Source organism: Heterodontus francisci, chromosome 2, assembly GCF_036365525.1.
Source record: "Heterodontus francisci isolate sHetFra1 chromosome 2, sHetFra1.hap1, whole genome shotgun sequence".
NCBI classification, from domain to species: Eukaryota; Metazoa; Chordata; class Chondrichthyes; order Heterodontiformes; family Heterodontidae; genus Heterodontus; species Heterodontus francisci.
This window is the reverse complement of record NC_090372.1, coordinates 33,302,633-33,320,944: the sequence shown is the minus strand read 5'-3', so window position 1 is coordinate 33,320,944 and position 18,312 is coordinate 33,302,633. Positions and strand designations below refer to the sequence as shown.

Below are 18,312 nucleotides of genomic sequence, written 5' to 3'. Positions count from 1 at the left end.
GTAAGCGGCTGCTCCTGAGCTCCCATCGCAGTTTGCTTTTTATTATTCATTCCTGGGATGTGAGCATCACTGGCAAGGCCAGTTTTTATTGCCCTGGAGAAGGGGGTGGTGATCCACCTTCCTGGACCGCTGCAGTCAATGTGGTGTTGGTACACCGGCAGTGTTTTTGTTGGGGGTTGTGACCCAGCAAAGCTAGAGGCTGTTAATATGAGATAGTCACCAAGAAACCAAAAAGGTAATTCAGAAGAAGTAGATGGGTATGTGGAACTCACTTTTTCAGGGAGTGGTTTAAGTCAAGAGGAGGCTGGACAAGCACATGAGAGAGAAATGAATAAATAGAGGGTTTTGCTTATGAGAGTTAAATGAGAATGGGAGGAGGCTGCAATGGAGCATAAACGCCGGCACAGACTGGTTGTGCTGAATGGCCTGATCCTGTGCGTTGTTGTATATGTAAAGTCTATGCAGCGTTTAGTTTGTTGTCACAAGCTTGAGCACGTGTTGGACCCGCTCGATTCAAACGGGGTCACTGTCACGTGACCTCCATGTACTTGCCGATGGCCGTTTAGATAGCCAATTAACTTTAAATATTTTAATATCTCTCAATTTACGTTTCCTAGGCTATATTTGTAGGATAAAGAAACGTCTTTTACTGTTTTTGTTGTCGACCCCGCCACCCCTTTACCCACAGCGCCTTTCGCTTTCCCCGCCCACCTTCCGTCACGTGACCGGAGGATATTTTAACCTCGATCCAAAGGCGGCAAAAATACCCGGAGGGAGAGAGCGCGAGGGCGGGTGGTTGGCGGTTAGTGTAGTATCACAGGAACGGAGCACCTCTGTTCGTGCCACCCAGCCCGCAGGGGTGGGGAACTAAACCTAGAGAGACATAGACTGACGGTGAGTCATCTGCGACTGTTTGCTGTGTGCTTTACAAAAAAAAAATTGTGTAAATTGAGACGCTCAGTTTTGGTCCGAACGTGTACAGGCTGTGAGGGACCCCCTTCAGGGCCTGGCCGAGCCCATGCCGGACTGTGTCTGGGGTAAGAGTCCCTTGGGGTGGGGGTGGGGGGGAAGAAATGGATCCCTACCGGGAAACTGGATCGGCGGCTGTCAGTGGTTTGATTTTCTTTCATGGAGTTTTTTCATTAACTAAAGCGGCAGTAGAATCATTTTCTGGGTGGGTGTCGTGGTACCTAATGATCTGAGAGAATATGAGGAGTGATGATCTCCATTCGAACGGTATGGGGTGCTTCCTACTGACACGGGCGGTACGGATCATGTCTGCAGTAACTGTTCTTTCCATCTGAGTTGTTTCCTGACATTGATCGCTCGCTTGTGTATCAGCGGAAAGCTGGAAGCGAACACCCTTTAGTTCCAGTTAGGTCATGACACTTTTACTCAGAGTACTGAAATCCAAGGCTAGATGTTGTCTGGTATAAACGAATTATAAATTTTAAAAATTATTTTAAGGGCATTTTAGGTACGTTAAGGTTCTATCTGGTTGCTGTGGAGCAAAAGTTGTCAACATAAATTTTATTTTGTATTAACACAAAACCATCCTTCCAAGATAATGTGGATCTGGACGGGTAGAAGGCAAATATGATTTGAGGGTACATGAAAGATGTTGAAATAAGATAGGTTGTAAAACTTTCTGTGGAGCTTTGGTAGCTTCTGGTGGCTGAAAGAAAAATAGTTACTTCTCATACACACTACTGCAGTTTACCTCGCCTTTTATAAAATGGCTATTTATGTAGATTACATTCTTGTGCGATACTATGAAAGACCAAATTAGCTTTTTTGAGGAAGTATAAATATTCTCCCACTAGTTTTCTCAGCTGATTACAGTGCAGCAAGCCTGCTACTGGTCGAGGACTACTGTTGCTCCTTTGCTCCTGATTTCCTTTTTAATAAAGACCCTTCTGTCCAAATAACGAATATGCTATGGGGAACTACTCAGTTAAATATACTGCGCTGATTCAGGCATACCACCAATGCAAACACATTGGTCTGACTTTTTTTTAAACTGCCTTTTTTGCATTTTTATGTTCAGGAAGGTGAAGACTGTCTGTACTGTGAACTGGAATATCTTCCAACCCTGTCCATCAAGTACATGTTGTAATGTGGGGGCAGAGCTGCTATTCTGGCTGAACAATATGCTGTCACCTCTACATCAGCACTTAATTTCTGTGACCCATGTGACATTTCAGCTCGTCAGCCATTCTAGTAGGCACTGTGAAAAGCTAAGTAATTAGTGTCAAATTGCAGTAGATCTGTGCTCCCAATTTCAATCACTGTCACCTGGTTTGAGACTGCCCAAGGCAATTTTTGCAGTGCTTCCATTCATTAGCCTGGGCTGAGTTCAAATGCAGGTCTAAGCAATGAAAGGTTGATGTTCTAACCCATTGCTGGCTCCTTAAAATGGTGCATTGAACCTGTAAACCTGGGGGATGTTTGCATAGAGTGATTGAAATGAATGGTCATTCCTCAACTTCAAGCCCTGCTTGTTTTTTGTGAAACCTGTTTCTCTACACAGGTAAGCCCACCAATGAGTCTGTACAATTGTGCATCAGCATAGCCTTGAAAAAAATGTGGAAATGTAATAAGCATGTCTCCTTTACCTAGCTCTTATAACCTCTTTAATGGGAAGGGGAGAAGTTCTAAACCTAATTAATTGTAAAATAAATGTAGTGTTTATGCCTTGTGTTCCATATTTGTACTCACTGCAATTTTAGTGATTTTGATTATGGAAAATTCTCAACTCATCTGCAATTTTGCCGTAAAGTTAAATTTCAGACTTTACACTAAAGGGGTTAAGTTAATGCGGCCTTTTTGATAGTCAAGCTAGCATAACGTTTGAGATGAGAGAACAAGTTAAAGTGTGTTAAGATTATGGACAAACTTGAAGCAATCTAATATAGCAGGATGCCGAAGCCTTTTTTTTAAGCAGGGCCTCTAATTTCTCTCCATAAACCTTACCATGGACTTCTCAAATGTTGTCATTTATGGTTTCTCAGATTGCATAAATCTTTAAGGTGTCAGCCATGGCTCAGTTGGTAGCACTCCTCTTTGGCTCAGTAGATTGTCAGTTCAAGTCCCACTCTAGGACTTGAACACACAAATCAAGTCTGGCACTCCAGTGCAGTACTGAGGAAGTGCCGTCTTTTGGACGAGACGTTAAAACCAAGGCCCTGTCGAGTGGATGTAAAAAAACAAAAAAAAAAATCCCATGGCACTATTTCAAAGAAGAGCAGGAGATTTATCCCCAGTGTCCTAGCCAGTGTTTCCCATAAGACACAGATAATTTTGTCATTAGCCCATGCTTTTGTGGGAGTTTGCTATGTACAAATTGGCTGTTGCATTTCCTACATTGCAACAGTGGCTACATAAAGAACTTCATTGGCTGTAAAATGCTTTTGAAACACTTGGTGGTCGTGAAAGGTGCTATATAAATGCTAACTTTTTTGGGTCAGTCACTTTTAATGTCATTGAAGCTGAGTGTTGAAATGCATTCTTTCTTTGTTTATCCTCAGCTTACCAGTACCTGTCTGAATCTGCTGTAAGAGGATGGGTGTTTGTTCTGGGAGTTGAGGCTCAATGCATAAGTAATTTGGCATCTGGCTGGAAATGCTACAAATAAAACGCAACCTGTGAGGGGGCAGCCATCATTTATGAGCAGTTTGTCAAGAAGAAGGGAATAACATTTTTAAAAAAAGGAAGGCAAAGGCATTTGGAACCTTTTCCTGTATGTACTTTTTTTTTAAAGTTGGTGCTTTTGACTGACATCTTATTTTCTTTCCTACCCACCCCTGCCCCTCCTAAGCTCTAACAATGACCACCAATATGAACCACCGATTTGATGCCAATAAGCCCACACCAACCATAAAGGTAAGTCCAGAATTCCCAACACCAGCATTATCATAGAGGATTTTAGATAAACCTCTGTAAGACAGGCAGGATTCTGGAAATGAAAGGTATAGTGAAAATGGGAACTCCTCTGTTTCTGAACAGCAAGCTGATGGTCAGTCAATAGTGGTAATGAATTCAATTTCAATTTACCTGAAATGCTGCCATAGCTAAACTGATATACAATAAAGGGCTGAAATTAAATGCAACCTGTACAAAACTTACAAAATATGTGCTACTCTAATGTTATTGTACTCCAGTACTGTTTTATAAGTGATGGGTTAACTGCTGAAACAGCATTTGTTGGCATATATTCACCTTGGAAGGAATAACTAATCTGTGTGGTTTAATCTTTAATGATGTCTACCGACCTATTGTGTAGCACTTTCCCACGCTTGGTAAGGTGTGTCCACCACAGGAGTCATAATCTGTAGTGAAATAACTTTACCGTGGGAATTCTATTGCTACACGTACACAGTACAGTATAAATTATTTTCCCACGCTTGCAGTGTAATGCATGAATACAACTTGCATCAATCCTAATCATGCCTTTAATCTACCTTTGTTAGCTGGTTTTTATGGTGGAAGTTTAATTAATCATTAGGAAAGATGAATGGATTCCAACTTTAGTAAATAAAAGCCATTTGTACTAAGGTCAGGTAAAGTGATAAACTCAGTGCTCCAGCCCAGAGAACAATAGCTTGGTAGGCCCTCTTCAACTGTTGGAGCTAATGTGTTTTGAAGTGTATGTATCAGACCAGTGAAATAAAGTTGTGTTCTTCTGATCTGAAGATCATTTAGTGAGAGTTGCACTGGGATTGGTAAAATGTGGCTAGGTTGAGTGAAGAGTTCTTATGCTATAGTGTTTTAAAATTATTTGGTATTGTGACTTTGTCAAAGGTTTGTGATTTTAATACTTGTAAGTGGTCTCTGTTAGATCAAGGGTTCATAATTATTGCTATTTATAGCAATCTTGCTATTACCAAAAATTACCCGGTTGAAGGAACTTGCTTTCATACTCGAGGGGTACAGTGTGCTTCTGTTGTGAAATTATGGACTGACAGTGGCAAATGTTGTTATCATTGGAATCATGCCAGTGATAACTACACCTTCTCCTTTGTTATCTCTTGCCCCACCCCCATTTTACTTATAACCTTTTTACATTTCTAATATTTGCCAGTTCTGAAGGGTCACTAACCTGAAACGTTAACTCTGCTTCTCTCTCCACAGATGCTGCCAGACCTGCTGAGTGTTTCCAGCATTTCTTGTTTTTATTTTGTATTTGAACAAGCGGACTTGTTTTGAGAGTTTAAATATTTATTATAAATCAAAGGACATGTTTTCCAAAAGTTGAAGGTTGGCTTTATTAATCTTGAGTTTCTTTATGGGAAGGTAGATGAGCACATGAGGGATAAAGTAATAGCAATAATAAAGTAAGATGAAGTAGGTTGGAGGAGGTTTGTGGAGCAGAAGCAGAACATTAACAGAGCATTTGGCCCAGCAGGTCAATGTGCTGTAAATGTAATATAAAATTATGTAAGGCAGACTGTTTTGAAGTGTGTTTTTAGGTTTAAATCCCCCTGAATCACTGCTGTTTTCACTTTGCTGTGTGTTTATGAATCTAATCTGTGATGTAAGTAGTGCAATTCATCTAAATTAGAGCTATAATTGCTTTTAGAATATTTTGAATGTGCTTTGGGTACCTTTTGATATTTCAATAAAAAGATTAGTCTTTGCAAGCTTTTTTGCATCATAGCCCATTATGTTGAATTGATTGGGGTACTTGGGTAGCACTGTAATGGTACCTAACAAGTGCTGTACCCAGAGCCTATTGGCATGTCATGGATGAATGCTAAAAATATATTGTAGATCTTTTGTGAGAGATAGCTCAGTACCCTGCTCCTGAACATTTCCTGACTGCCTGGCTTGGTTGCTTTCATTCTCTTCCTTTCCTACAGGCTATAGCTTAACTAGGACTCTATGGCTTGGACAATTGGGCCAAGGTAGTTTCAGTGCTGTAGATTGATACTGCTATTCTATGTCACCGATCTAGAATGTTTTTAATATTTAACTTTTTGAGAGTGGTGGTCATAAATATGATTGTCACTAATAAATCTAATGGGGAATTCTGAAGAAACTCAACATATAGAATGTGCTATTGCAAGGAGTAGTTGAGGTAAATAGAATAGATGCATTTAAAGGGAGTCTGGGTAAACACAAGGAGAGAGGAAAAAAAGAATATGCTGGATGAAGTAGGATAGGAGGAGGCTGATGTGGAACATAAATCCAGCATAAACCATTTGGGCTCATTGGCCTGTTGCGCTGTACACCTAGAATCATAGCTTATGGCACAAAAAGAGGCCACTTGGCCCACTGTGTCTGTGCCAGCCAAAGAATGAGGCACCCAGTCTAATCCCACCTTCCAACATTTGGTCTGTAGCCCTGTAGATTACAGCACTTGAGCATATCTGACTCCTATTTGAATGAGTTGAGGGTTTCTGTCTCAACTACCCTTTCAGGCAGTGAGTTCCAGAACCGCCCCCCACCCCCAGCAACCTCTGGATGAAAAATCTTTCCCTCATCACCCCTGTAATCTTTCTACCAATCACTTTAAATCAATGCCCCTTAGTCGCTGACCTCTGAGGTAAATGGGCCCTTCACCTCCATTCTATCCAGGTCCCTCAAAATTTTGTACGTTTCAGTCAGATCTCCCCTTGGCCTTCTCTGTTCCAAGGAGAACAACCCCAGCCTATCCAATCTTTCCTCGTAACTGCAATTTTCTAGTCCCGGCAACATCCTTGTAAATCTCCTCTGTGTACCCTCTCTAGTGCAATTACATCCTTTCTGTAATGAGGTGACCAGAACTGCAAACAGTATTCAAGTTGTGGCCTAACCAATGATTTATACAGTTCCAGCATAAGCTCTTGTATTCTATACCTTGACTAATAAATGAGAGCATTCCACATGCCTTTTTAACCACTTTATCGATCTGTCTTGCTACCTTCAGGGATCTGTGGACATTCACTAAGGTCCCTCACTTCCTCTACACTTAGTATTTTCCCATTAATCGTGTATTCCATTGCCTTGTTTGACCTCCCCAAATGCATCACCTCACATTTATCTGGGCTGAATTCCATTTGCCACTTTTTTCTGATCAGACCATCAACATTTTCTGCAGCCTACAGCTATCCTCGCTATCTACCACATGGCTAATCTTTGTCGTCTGCAGACTTCTTGATCATGCCCCCTACATTTACATCCAAATTGTTAATATATACCACAAAAAGCAGGGGACCCAGTACTGAGCCCTGCGAAATGCTGCTAAAAGCAGCCCTCCAGTCACTGAAACACCCATCAGCAATTACCCTTTGTTTCCTGCCACTGAGCCAATTTTGTATCCACCATGTTGCATTTCCCTGGACCCCCATGGGCTTTTTTTTTTTAGCCAGTCTGCCATGTAGGACCTTGTCAAAAGCCTTGCTAAAATCCACCTAGACCACATCAACTGCACTACACTCCTCTATCTTCCTTGTTATACTTCAAAAAATTCGATCAAGTTTGTCAGACAAGATCTTCCCTTAAATCCCTGCTGACTGTCCTTGATTTAATCTGTCCTTTCTATGTGACAGTTTATCCTGTGTCTCAGAATTGATTCCAATAATTTGCCCAATACTGAGGTTAGACTGACTGGACTGTAATTATTTGGTCTATCCCTTGCTCCCTTTTTAAACAGAGGTACAACTTTAGTAGTCTTCCAATCCTCCGACACCGCACCTGTATTCAGTGAGGACTGGAAAATGATGGTCAGACCTTCTGCTATTTTTTACTCTCTAGCTGCTTTTAACAGCCTGGTGTACATTTCATCCAGCCCTAGTGATTTTATCAACTTTCAAGGATGCTAATCCCATTAATGCTTCTCTCTTTCTATGTTTATCACATCCGATACGTCGTACCTCTCTTCCTTAACTGCAATATCTGCATCGTCCCCCTCTTGTGAAGACAGGCACAAAGTATTCATTGAGAACAATACCAACCTCATCTGCCCCTACACCTTTTTGGTCTTTTATGGGCTCTACTCTTTCCTTAGTTATCCTCTTACTCTTAATGTATTGATAAAACATCATTGGGTTCACCTTGATTTTGCTTGCCAATATTCTTTCATGCTGTCTCTTAGCGTTCCTAATTTCCTTTTTGATTTTACCCTTCTGCTTAAATACTCCCCTCTGCTTTCTGTAGCATTGAGCTCTGTGTCGGACATAAACTTTCCTTTTCTGCCTTATCTTTGAGGTCCATGGGGCTCTAGATTTGGCCGTTTCACCCTTTTTTTTTTCTTTGTGGGAACATGTATACTCTGAACCCCTTTGCCTCACACTGCTCTGATACTGATTAACCTTCAAGTAGCTGTTTCCAGTCCATTTCGCAAAATCACTCATTTAGTAAAATTAGCCTTTCCCCAATTGAGAACTCTAACTCCTGTTCTATCCTTGTCCTTTTTCTATAATTGTTAAAGCTTACTGAATTATGATCTCAACCACCAAAATCTCTCCCACTGCCATTCCTTCCATCTGCCTGTCATTTTCTAAAACTAAGTCTAAAACTGTGCCCTCTGTTGGATTTGATGCATACTGGCCAAAAAAAGTTAACTTGGATGCACCTCAAAAATTCTGCTTTCTCAATTCCTTTCACACTAAAACTGTCCCAGTTAATGGTGGGGTAGTTAAAATCCCCTACTATTACTGCCCTATTGTTTTTGCACTACTACAAACTTTGCCTACATATCTGCTGTACATATTGATGTAATGATATATCAAAGTAGACCAGCATTATTACTACAGCTGGTTTTTACCATCTATTTATGGGATCTGGTGTGCAAATTGACTGCCCCGTTTGTTTACAGAAATTGGCTCTGCAGCATTTCCTGAGTGGTGAACAGTTCTATATAGATGCAAGTTTATATGTTCTTGGAAAGTGGGCAATTGTGGATGTCAGGCGCAGCAACAGAATTGTACTTGTCTAATTGCTCGTATGCCAAGGCAAGAGATGGGAGAAATTTTATAAATAAGCAGGTTATATTTGTCTGAGCTGCAAAAGTTGTTTGTAAATAATCTTTTGATTACATGACTCTGTTTAAGCTTAAATGTTAACTTCCTTTTCCTCCCTTTCCTATCTCCATTAGAGTTTCTTTACTAGCGGAACTACGAGTAATACTACACTGAGACGGACTTTACAAGTGATTCAACCACTTGCTACTTCAAATCAACTTGTTGGCAGGCTAAATGAGGTAATATGTAAATTTCTCCCACTTGATGGTTCAGGTTTGGCTGGTTAACTGCTGTGTTGGGTTAGTTGATGTAATTTGCTTTCAAAAGTGTAAAATTTGAACTGAAGTGGAACTTTTACTGATGGAATAAAACATTTATAACAGCTATTGTTTTAAATTGGGGTTGCCCAGATCGTAAGGGATGGTGTACAGTAAGCTTTTAAAACCCGATAATTTGATTTGTATAGTCTATGAAGATAAAATGTCACTGCTGTAACCTGTTTAACACTTTTATTAAATTCTTTACCAATTTTCTCCACTCCTTTCCTTGAAGGCACTGATTCATGGTAGATGTTGAAATAGTGGAGCAACATGAAGGGTGTCCCAGACCACCTCTGTCCTCATGTACCCACAGGTGCACTTTCAGCAGGGATTGTTGGAGAGGGAGCTGTTTTTAAGTCTCAGTTGTTTAAGCATGTGATTAATGTTAATTGCTGAGGCTCTATTGCATGTTGGAATGTTAATCGAGAATTACAGGGCTGCATTGGCCAGCTAACAGGAAACAGTAGGCATAAATGGGTCATATTTTCTGGTTGGCAAGATGTGTAGTGTGCTGATCAGGGCTGAGGTCTCAACTTTTTACTATATATATATATATATATATATATATAAATAATGACTTTGGAGGGACCTAAAATATGGTTGCTAAACTTGCTGATGACAGATAGGTAGGAAAGTAACTTGTGAAGAGGACATAAGGGGGCTACAGAAGGATATAGATAGGTTAAATGAGTGGGCACAGATCTAGCAAATAGAGTATAATTTGGGAAAATGTGAAATTATCCATTTTGGCAGGAAGAATTTTTTTTTTTAAAAAGCATATCTAAATGGTGAAAGATTGCAGAGATCTGGGTGTCCTGGTGCATGAATCTGCAAAAAGTTAGTATGTAGGTTCAGCAAGTAATTGGGAAAGCCAATAGAATGTCATTTATTGTGAGGGAATTGACTACAAAAGTAGGGAGGTTGTGCTTCAGTTATACAGGGCAATGGTGAGACCACATCTGGAGTACTGTGTACAGTATTGGTCTCCTTATTTAATGAAAGATATAAATGCGTTGGAAGCAGTTCAGAGAAGGTTTACTAGACTAATAACTGGAATGGGCAGGTTGTCTTGTGAGCAAAGGTTGGCCAGGCTTGTATCCACTGGAGCTAAGAGTAAAAGGTGACTTGATTGAAACGTAAGATCCTGAGGAGTCTTGATAGGGTGGATGTGGAAAGGATGTTTCCTCTTGTAGGAGATTCTAGGATTAGGGATCACTTTTTTTTATATAAAAGAAAAAATAGGGGTTGTGCATTTAAGACAGATGAGCGATTTTTTTTTTATATCTCCCTTAGGGTTGAGTCTCTGGAACTCTTCCTCAAAAGGCAATGGTAGTAGAGTCTTTGAATATTTTTATGGCAGTGGTGGATAGATTCTTGAGCAAGGGGTTGAAAAGTTATCTGGTTAGGCAGGAATGTGGAGTTGAGGTTACAATTAGATAGCCATGATCTTGAATGGTGTGGCAGACTCGAAGGGCCAAGTGGCCTACACCTGCTCCTTGTTTGTGTATTCGTGTTTTGCTTTTTACCAGAGCATTTTACGCTGCTTTAGAAATACAGTTGATATATTTGTCATTTACATGCTGAAGAGAAAATTTGCACATGGCAAAGGGTGAAAACGTTTCAACATTATGATCTTTTTGACCCCCACCCCACAGTCTTTTTCTTCAGTGGTGCAAATTGTGTGTGCTTTATTGTAGTTTCAGTGCATTTGAGAATGACTCATGTATGTTTTGATTGTCTTTGTTACTGTACTGTATGGCAAAAATGCCAGATACATGAAGATTTGCATTCCTCTTGCAGTCACCAAAGCAGTCTCCCAAAAGAAAACACTGGAATGATGATCAACCAAAGAGCTGCAAGAAATCGCGCACACAGATTGCTCAAGACAGCACAAAATGCAATAATGAGAATTTGGAAAGTCAAGACATGACAAAAGAAGCTTACCAACTTCTAGTTAAAAGTACGTACTGTTCTGGTTTTAACCGTTTTTGAAAATTAAAACCCATTGAGAAACTTTAAAGTTGCCTAATGAATTAAATTCTAGTTTAACCTGAATTCTGGCAATCTTTATAGCTAACCCAAGTTCCATGTACTGGAAGGAATTGGCAGAAGAGCGAAGAAAAGCCTTGTTCAAGGTTCTACAAGAAAATGAAAGAGTATGTACTTTTGAGATTATTCTTCGTGTGGTCAGTCATTTCAAATGAACAACATTTGGAAATGTTTGAAATGTGATCTTTTAAACATTTCCCCTCCAGCTACACAAAGAAATTGAACATAAAGATGAAGACATTTTGAAGTTACAGAAGGAGAACCAAGAGCTAGCAGAGTTAGCAGAGTATGTACAGTACATGGCTGATCTGATTGAGGTGAGAAGACTTCCTGTGTGGAGAAGGTGGTGATCTAGTTGCTGTTTTTCAATCTCATGACCAAGAGGATCCCTCAATTCATGTTGTGACGCAGAATTTGTAACTGGATTTCTAATCCTTGCCACTTCCTACCTGAAGTTAGTGTAAGCATGGTCGTGGTTGGAATTCACTAACTTGTAGCTACTAAATGGTTTTGTGTCTCATCTATTTCAAATAATATTTTACCATGTATTACAATATATTCCTTGTCCACTGTCACGTTGCATTCTTTTCATAACTTTAGTTGGGTCAATTTCATATTCTATAGGCAGACATTTGTTGGGAATGGATACTTTCATTTCAAGCAGCTGATGTCAGGAACAAGCACTGTCAGATATAGCATGGTGCAAAATAAAGTGCTCTGTTCTGCATGAGGTGATGTTTTTCCACTTCCCCCACCAGTCATTCTGGCCTTCTGAATGAATAAATGAAACACTTGCATTTGCATCACTCATTGTCGTCACTGTTGTAATGTAGGAAATGAGGTTAACAAATGAGTTCCGCTTACAGCTGGATCAAGACTATCCAGAGTGATCAAAATGGCTTTCCATGACCAGAAAAGCCAGCAGATGGGAGATTTTCATTCCTTTGATCCAATCTAAACTAGATTGGAACTGAGGCCTCAAGGGGTGAAAGGCCAATGTCTCTGACTGCACCATTCTGTACTTTTTTTGAAAATTCATTCACTCAATTGTGTCACTGGCAAGGCCAGCATTTATTGCCCATCTCTAATTGCCCTGGAGAAGTTGGTAATGATGAGTTGCAATCCTTGTGTAGGTATACCTAACAGTGCTATTGGGGAGGGAGTTCCAGGATCTTTAGTCAGACCGTGAAGGAACAGAGATGTACATCAAAGTCAGGATGGTGTGTGACTTTGAGGGGTTTTCATGTACCTGCTGCTGTTGTCCTGGGTGGTAGAGATCCAATTTGGGGATGTTGCCATGTATTTGTTGATGGTACACATTATATATAACTAGTGGTGCAAGATGAGCTGCCAATCAAGCAAGCTTTGTCCTGAATGGTGTCAAGCTTCTGTTGAAACTGCCCTCGTCCAGGCAAGTGGAGAGTATTCCATCATAGTCCTGATATGTGCCTTGTGCATAGGAATGGGGGGGAGATCATTTAGCCCCTTGAGCCTGTTCTGCCATTCAATGAGATCATGGCTGACTTGTGACCTAATTCCAAATACCATCTGCCCTATATCTCTTATACCTTTGGTTAACAATCTGTCAATCTTGTTTAAAGTTAACCATCTATCTAGCAGCAATTTCTGTTTGTGGAAGAATTCCAAACTTCTACCACTTTTTTGGGGGGGGTTGTGGGTCCTGATTTTTAGGTTGTGCACCCTAGTTCTGGACTCTCCAACCATTGGAAACAGTTTCTCTCTAACTACCCTATTTGTTCCCTTTAATACCTTTAAACATCAAGTGAGTCACCCCTTAATTTTCTGGGATGCATAACTGAGCTTGTGAAACCCCCTTGTAATTAAATCCTTGGCGTCCAGGTATCATTCTGGTAAATCTGTGCCAAATTTCCTCCAAGGCCAATATACCCTTCTAAAGTGTGGGGGCCAGAGCTGCTACTCTACTGCAAGTGTGGTATAACTAGGGCTTTGTTTAGCTGTAGCGTAACTCTACCCTGCTGTAGATCTTGCAGAATGCCCTGCCTCTGACCACCTCTAGTAGCCACAATATTTGTGATTTGTCCAGTTAAGCTTCTGATCATTGTGAGCCCCCAGGATGATGGTGGGGATTCAGTGATAATGCTGTTATGGGGAGGTGGTTAGACACTTGTTGAAGATGACATTGCCTGCCATTTGTGTGGCACAAATGTCATTTGCCACCTTCCAGCCTAAGCCTGGATGATGTCCAGGTCTTGCTGTGAGCAGTCACATACTGCTGCCTTATCTGAGGAGTTGGGAATGGAACTGAACCCTGCGCAATCAACAGCGAACATCCCTATTTCTGACCTTGTGCTGGAGGGAAGGTCATTGAAGCAGCTGAAGTTGATTGGGCTAGGGCACTACCTTGAACTTCCACAGCAAGGATTGACTCCACAGCCACAACCATCTTTTTGCGCTAGGTAAGACTACAGCCAAGGGAGTTTTCCCCTTGATTCCCATTGACTCCAATTTTGCTAGGGCTCCTTGATGCCACACTCGTTAAAGTCTGCCTTGATCAAGGGCAGTCACTCACCTCACTTCTGCAATTCAGCTCCTTTTGTCCATGTTTGGACCAAAATTGTAATGAGGTCCTGGAGTGGAATGGACCTCATGGAACCTGAACTGAGCATTGGTGAGCAGGTTATTGAGTAAGTGCCATTTGATATTGACAACACCATCACTTTGAGAGGCTAATGGGGTGGTGGTTGGAATTGGATTTTTTTGGGAAGTTTTCCACATTGTCTGGTAAAGCTAGTGTTGAAATTGTACTGGAACAGCTTGGCTGGAGGCATGGCTAGTTCTGGAGCACAGGCACAAAAGCCAGGATGTTGTTGGGCCCATAGCATTTGCAGTATCCAGTGTGCTCAGCCATTTTTTGATATCTCGGGGAGTGAATTAAATTGGCTGAAGACTGGCTTCTGTGGTGGGTGTCCTGGACTGAGAGGAATCATCCATTTGGCACTTCTGGCTGAAGATGGTTGCAAGTGCTTCAGCATTGTCTTTTGTACTCTAACTGGACTCTCATCATTAAGGATGGAGATGCTCATGGAGCCACTAACACCACCACTTCCTCTTCCTCCTCCACCCCCCCCCCCTCCAATTAGTTTAATTGTACCATCACATTCACAACTGGATGTGGGAGGACTGCAGAGCTTTGATCTGATCCATTGGTTGTAGAATTGCATAACTGTCTAAAGCATACTGCTTCTGGTGTTCAGCATGCCTGTAGTCACTTTTGTTGTAGCTTCACCAGGTTTGCACCTCCATTTTTATGTATGCCTGGTGCTGCTCCTGGCATACACTCCTGCACTCTTTAAGCCAGTCTTGGTCCTCTAGCTTGATGGTAATGGTAAACTGAGGAATATATTGTCCTTAGGTTAGATTGTGGTTGAATACATTTCTACTGCTGGTGGCCCGGTGCCTAGTCTGGAGGCTGCTAGATCTGTTCTGAACCTATCCCATTTAGCATGGTGGTAGTACCATACAATATGACAGGTATCCTCAGTGTGAAGGTAGGACTTTGTTTACAAGAACTGTGTGGTCAGTCCTAACAATACTTTCATGGACAGAAGCATTTAAAACTGGTAGATTTGTGAAGATGTCAGGTTTTTCTTATTGGTCTTTTCAGTCTGGCAGCTATGCCCTTCAGGATGGGGCTAACTCCGTCAGTAGTGTTGCTGATCCATTCGATGACTGACATCAATGTCCTATATCCAGAGTGTTTTGTGCCCTTGCTACCCTTAGTGCTGCTTCAGCTAAGGGAGGGTGTTGGGTGATGATCAGCAGGAGGTTTCCTTGGCCATGTTTGACCTGATGCTACGAGACTTCATGGGGTGTAGAGCCAATATTGATGACTCCCTTCTGTATATGACTCTGCTGCTACCTCTGGTGTGTTTGTACTGCTGATGGAACAGGGCATAACTGGGGATGGTGATGAAGGAATCTGGGACGTTGGCTGAAAACTATGATTCTGTGTGTATGACCGTCGGACTGTTGCGTGACTTGTCTGGATAGCTCCTCAATTTTGGTACAAGTGGCCAGATAATTAAGGGGACTTTGCAGGGTTGACTGGGCTGTGTGACTCTTTATTGTCAGAATCTGATGCTGGCTGATGGTTCTGGTTTTATTATACTTTGTCACTGGTTTGCTATCACGGAGTGGCTTGCTAGGCAAATTGAGGGCTGTTAAGAGTCAACCACATATGGAGTGAGACATAGGCCAGACCAGATGAGGACAGCAGATTTCCTTCCCTAAGGACATCAGTGAACCAGATGCTGTTTTACAGCAATCTAGTTGTTTCATGGTCATTATTTGTACTAGCGTGTTCCAAATTTATTGAACTAACTGAATTCTCCAGTTGCTGTGGTGGGATTTGAACTCCTGAACTAATGACTCAGGCCAGTAGATTACATGTCCAGTAATGCATCCACTCTGCTACTGTACCTATACTGATATTTGTTCCTTAGTTTGGTATCTTGTACCTAATTGCAATTTGTTCATGTACAGTGGACTTCATAACTATTGAGTTTGAGCAGAGTTGTGTGCGAACAAAATGTTTTCTCTGGAATGTCATTGTACTTGTGCCAGAGTTGACTGTCCTGGATGTTTTTCAGCCAGTTTCTGTAACTAATTACAGTGGCCCACTATATTTAATTGAGGCTGCAAATATAATTGTGTATTCCTTTTTAATTAAACTCTCTCTCTCTCTTTGCTTCTGTTTTTCTCTAACTTTTTTTTTCTACATACTTTCAAACAGAAGCTCACTGGACAGAGTTCTGATGAGTTCAATGCAGAGTTGGAACAGGAAGCTGAGTCCAAGGTGACCACAGAAGCTACAGAAGATGAATCTTTCATTGAGAGTCCTGAGATAGGGCCTAATGAGGAAGATTAGGTACATTTATATTCTAGACTGCTTAATAAAAAGCTGCTGATGCCAAACAGGAGGGAGACTTATTTCCCCTGCATAGTTTTCAAAAGAACTTCAGTGCTACAACAATGACTGCCAGTTATGAACTGCCATTCTTGTCATCTCTCGTACAAGTGGTCTTGTGGAATTTTGTTCCATGCACAAATTGATAATTGCATGTGTAAAATATTCCTTTTTATGTAAGGAAATGTAAAAGGTCACCAATGTAATAGTTGTCCAATAAACTTGATGGACAAGATTACTAAATCTGTCCTTTTTTTGGTATGTAAATGCATTCCAGGAAAGTGTATATTTAAGTTTGTTTTTAGTTTATATTTTAGTGTATACACCATTTTGTGTAATAAATTACTTTTGTAAAGTTTTTTTCACTTTTCACTTTGGTATATTAAATGTTTTATTAAATGGTTTCCTAATGGGCAAACTAAAAGTCATTTGTTACCTACCATATGATCATTAGTTCTCTAGTTAAACAGAAACCTTTTTAGGACAGTAAAGTTCCCAGCTATGAAAATACAGTTGAGCAAATGCCTGTGTTCAGAGGAGCAAATTTGGTGAACCAATTCCAATGATCTGAACTAAAATGTACTTCGCCCAGGAACTGATACAGCACAGTGAAATTTAACCCAGCTGTGCTGAAAAGGTAATTGGGACAAATGACTTCCAAGTCTATACGGAGAAGGAAGAAAATGCAGATGTTACATGTGACCATTGTGATAAATGGCTTTCAAATTGCTTAGTAGAAAACTGTCATTACAAAAATTGGTAATAAGGCGATGGAGGGATGTTGAAAGGAAAAATGAATGCACAAATAGTGTGAAGTGATGACTGAAGGACCATCAATTAAAAATATTACACAAGGTGGAAAGCAGGTTGCAAATACAGCAAGTGAATTTCCAGCATTTCCTGTTTCAAATTTTCAGCATGTAATTTTGCATAGCAGCATACATTATTGGATTTGATATCCTTAAGAGATTAGTTTCTTAACAGTTGCAAGGAATTTGGTGTTTTCTTTCTCTGTTTTAATTTTTTTTTTTAAAGAGATACAGCACCAAAACAGGCCATTCAACCCACCAAGTCCATACCAACCATCACCCACTTATACTAATCCTACATGAATCTCATTTTCCCCCTCTCATCCCCTCAATTCTCCTACCACCTGCATACACCAGGGGCGATTATTTTTTTGTAATGGCCAATTTTACCTATGAAATTTAGATATGTGATCAAAGCCATGACTTTATAAATGTTTTTAGCATTCTAGTTGGCAGACTAAAAGCTTTTTCTGATCTATAACCATGTCTGTCATTTAGATAATGCTCTACATTTTGGGTAAGAAAGTCATTCAATAACAATTTACATTAAAAGGTAATTATATAAATGTAAAGTGGTGCATTGAGACACTTTATGGAAATGTAATCGGACAAAAATGGACATCAAGCCAAAGAAGGAGCGTGTGGGGTAGGAGACCTAAAAGACTGGAGAGGTAGATGTAGGGGGACATTGCAGAGCTTTGAGCTTAGAAAGTTGGCATAGCCACCAAAGGAGAGCCTAATGAAACTGGGGGAAGGGGATGGGGGACTGTTACTGCACAAGAATCCAGAGCTGGAGGAACAGTTTTTTGAAGGTTAGAGGGCTGCAGGTGGCTTTCAACAATGAGGTCAGAATGATACCTGCCCGTTCAGAATCTCCTAGCTTCAGTCATGACCCATAACATAGTCCTTAGCTCAGTAGGTAAATATGCCTCTCCATAGGGTAAGCCAGAATAATCTCTTGATTTTTGTCAATTTCAGCAAGGACTGCAAGATGCCAAAGTTTGCCCCTGTGTTTTTGAGCAAGGGAGAGAAAATTTGGTTGGCTTTCCTACTCTGGATCATCACTGGAATGTTTGTGCATGTGAACAGGATTAGGCTCAAATTGTGATATTTTTGATAGCTGAATAATCTACTGATGACATCTAGGTTCATGATTAAAGAATGGTGGCTTGATGCTGTATTGAAGGGCTGCCAGCACCTTCAGGAAATAAGAGGATGGGGAATCCATGAGTAAATAATACCCA

At 40.7% G+C, this 18,312-nt stretch overlaps 1 protein-coding gene across 3 annotated transcripts; it reads left to right on the top strand.

Moving 5' to 3' along the window:
* The first annotated feature begins 741 nt into the window (after window positions 1–741).
* Window positions 742–16,617, top strand: gmnn (geminin DNA replication inhibitor). Of its 3 annotated transcripts, none has more exons than XM_068056776.1 (7): window positions 742–894; window positions 3,818–3,882; window positions 9,077–9,181; window positions 11,063–11,222; window positions 11,336–11,418; window positions 11,518–11,628; window positions 16,086–16,617. In XM_068056776.1, exons 2-7 carry the CDS (start codon window positions 3,826–3,828, stop codon window positions 16,218–16,220), a joined length of 651 nt encoding a protein of 216 aa, XP_067912877.1. In that variant the 5' UTR covers window positions 742–894; window positions 3,818–3,825; the 3' UTR covers window positions 16,221–16,617. The 3 variants fall into 3 exon arrangements, with proteins under 3 accessions (XP_067912877.1, XP_067912870.1, XP_067912884.1); XM_068056769.1 differs by lacking the exon at window positions 742–894 and adding an exon at window positions 1,004–1,037; XM_068056783.1 differs by lacking the exon at window positions 742–894 and adding an exon at window positions 2,279–2,530.
* Window positions 16,618–18,312: the final 1,695 nt, after the last annotated feature.

Excerpts from the sequence above, each read along its gene's own strand:
- gmnn (XM_068056769.1), top strand. Across the intron at positions 3,883-9,076 it reads AGCCCACACCAACCATAAAG|AGTTTCTTTACTAGCGGAAC; the intron begins GTAAGTCCAGAA and ends TATCTCCATTAG. Across the intron at positions 11,223-11,335 it reads TTACCAACTTCTAGTTAAAA|CTAACCCAAGTTCCATGTAC; the intron begins GTACGTACTGTT and ends CAATCTTTATAG.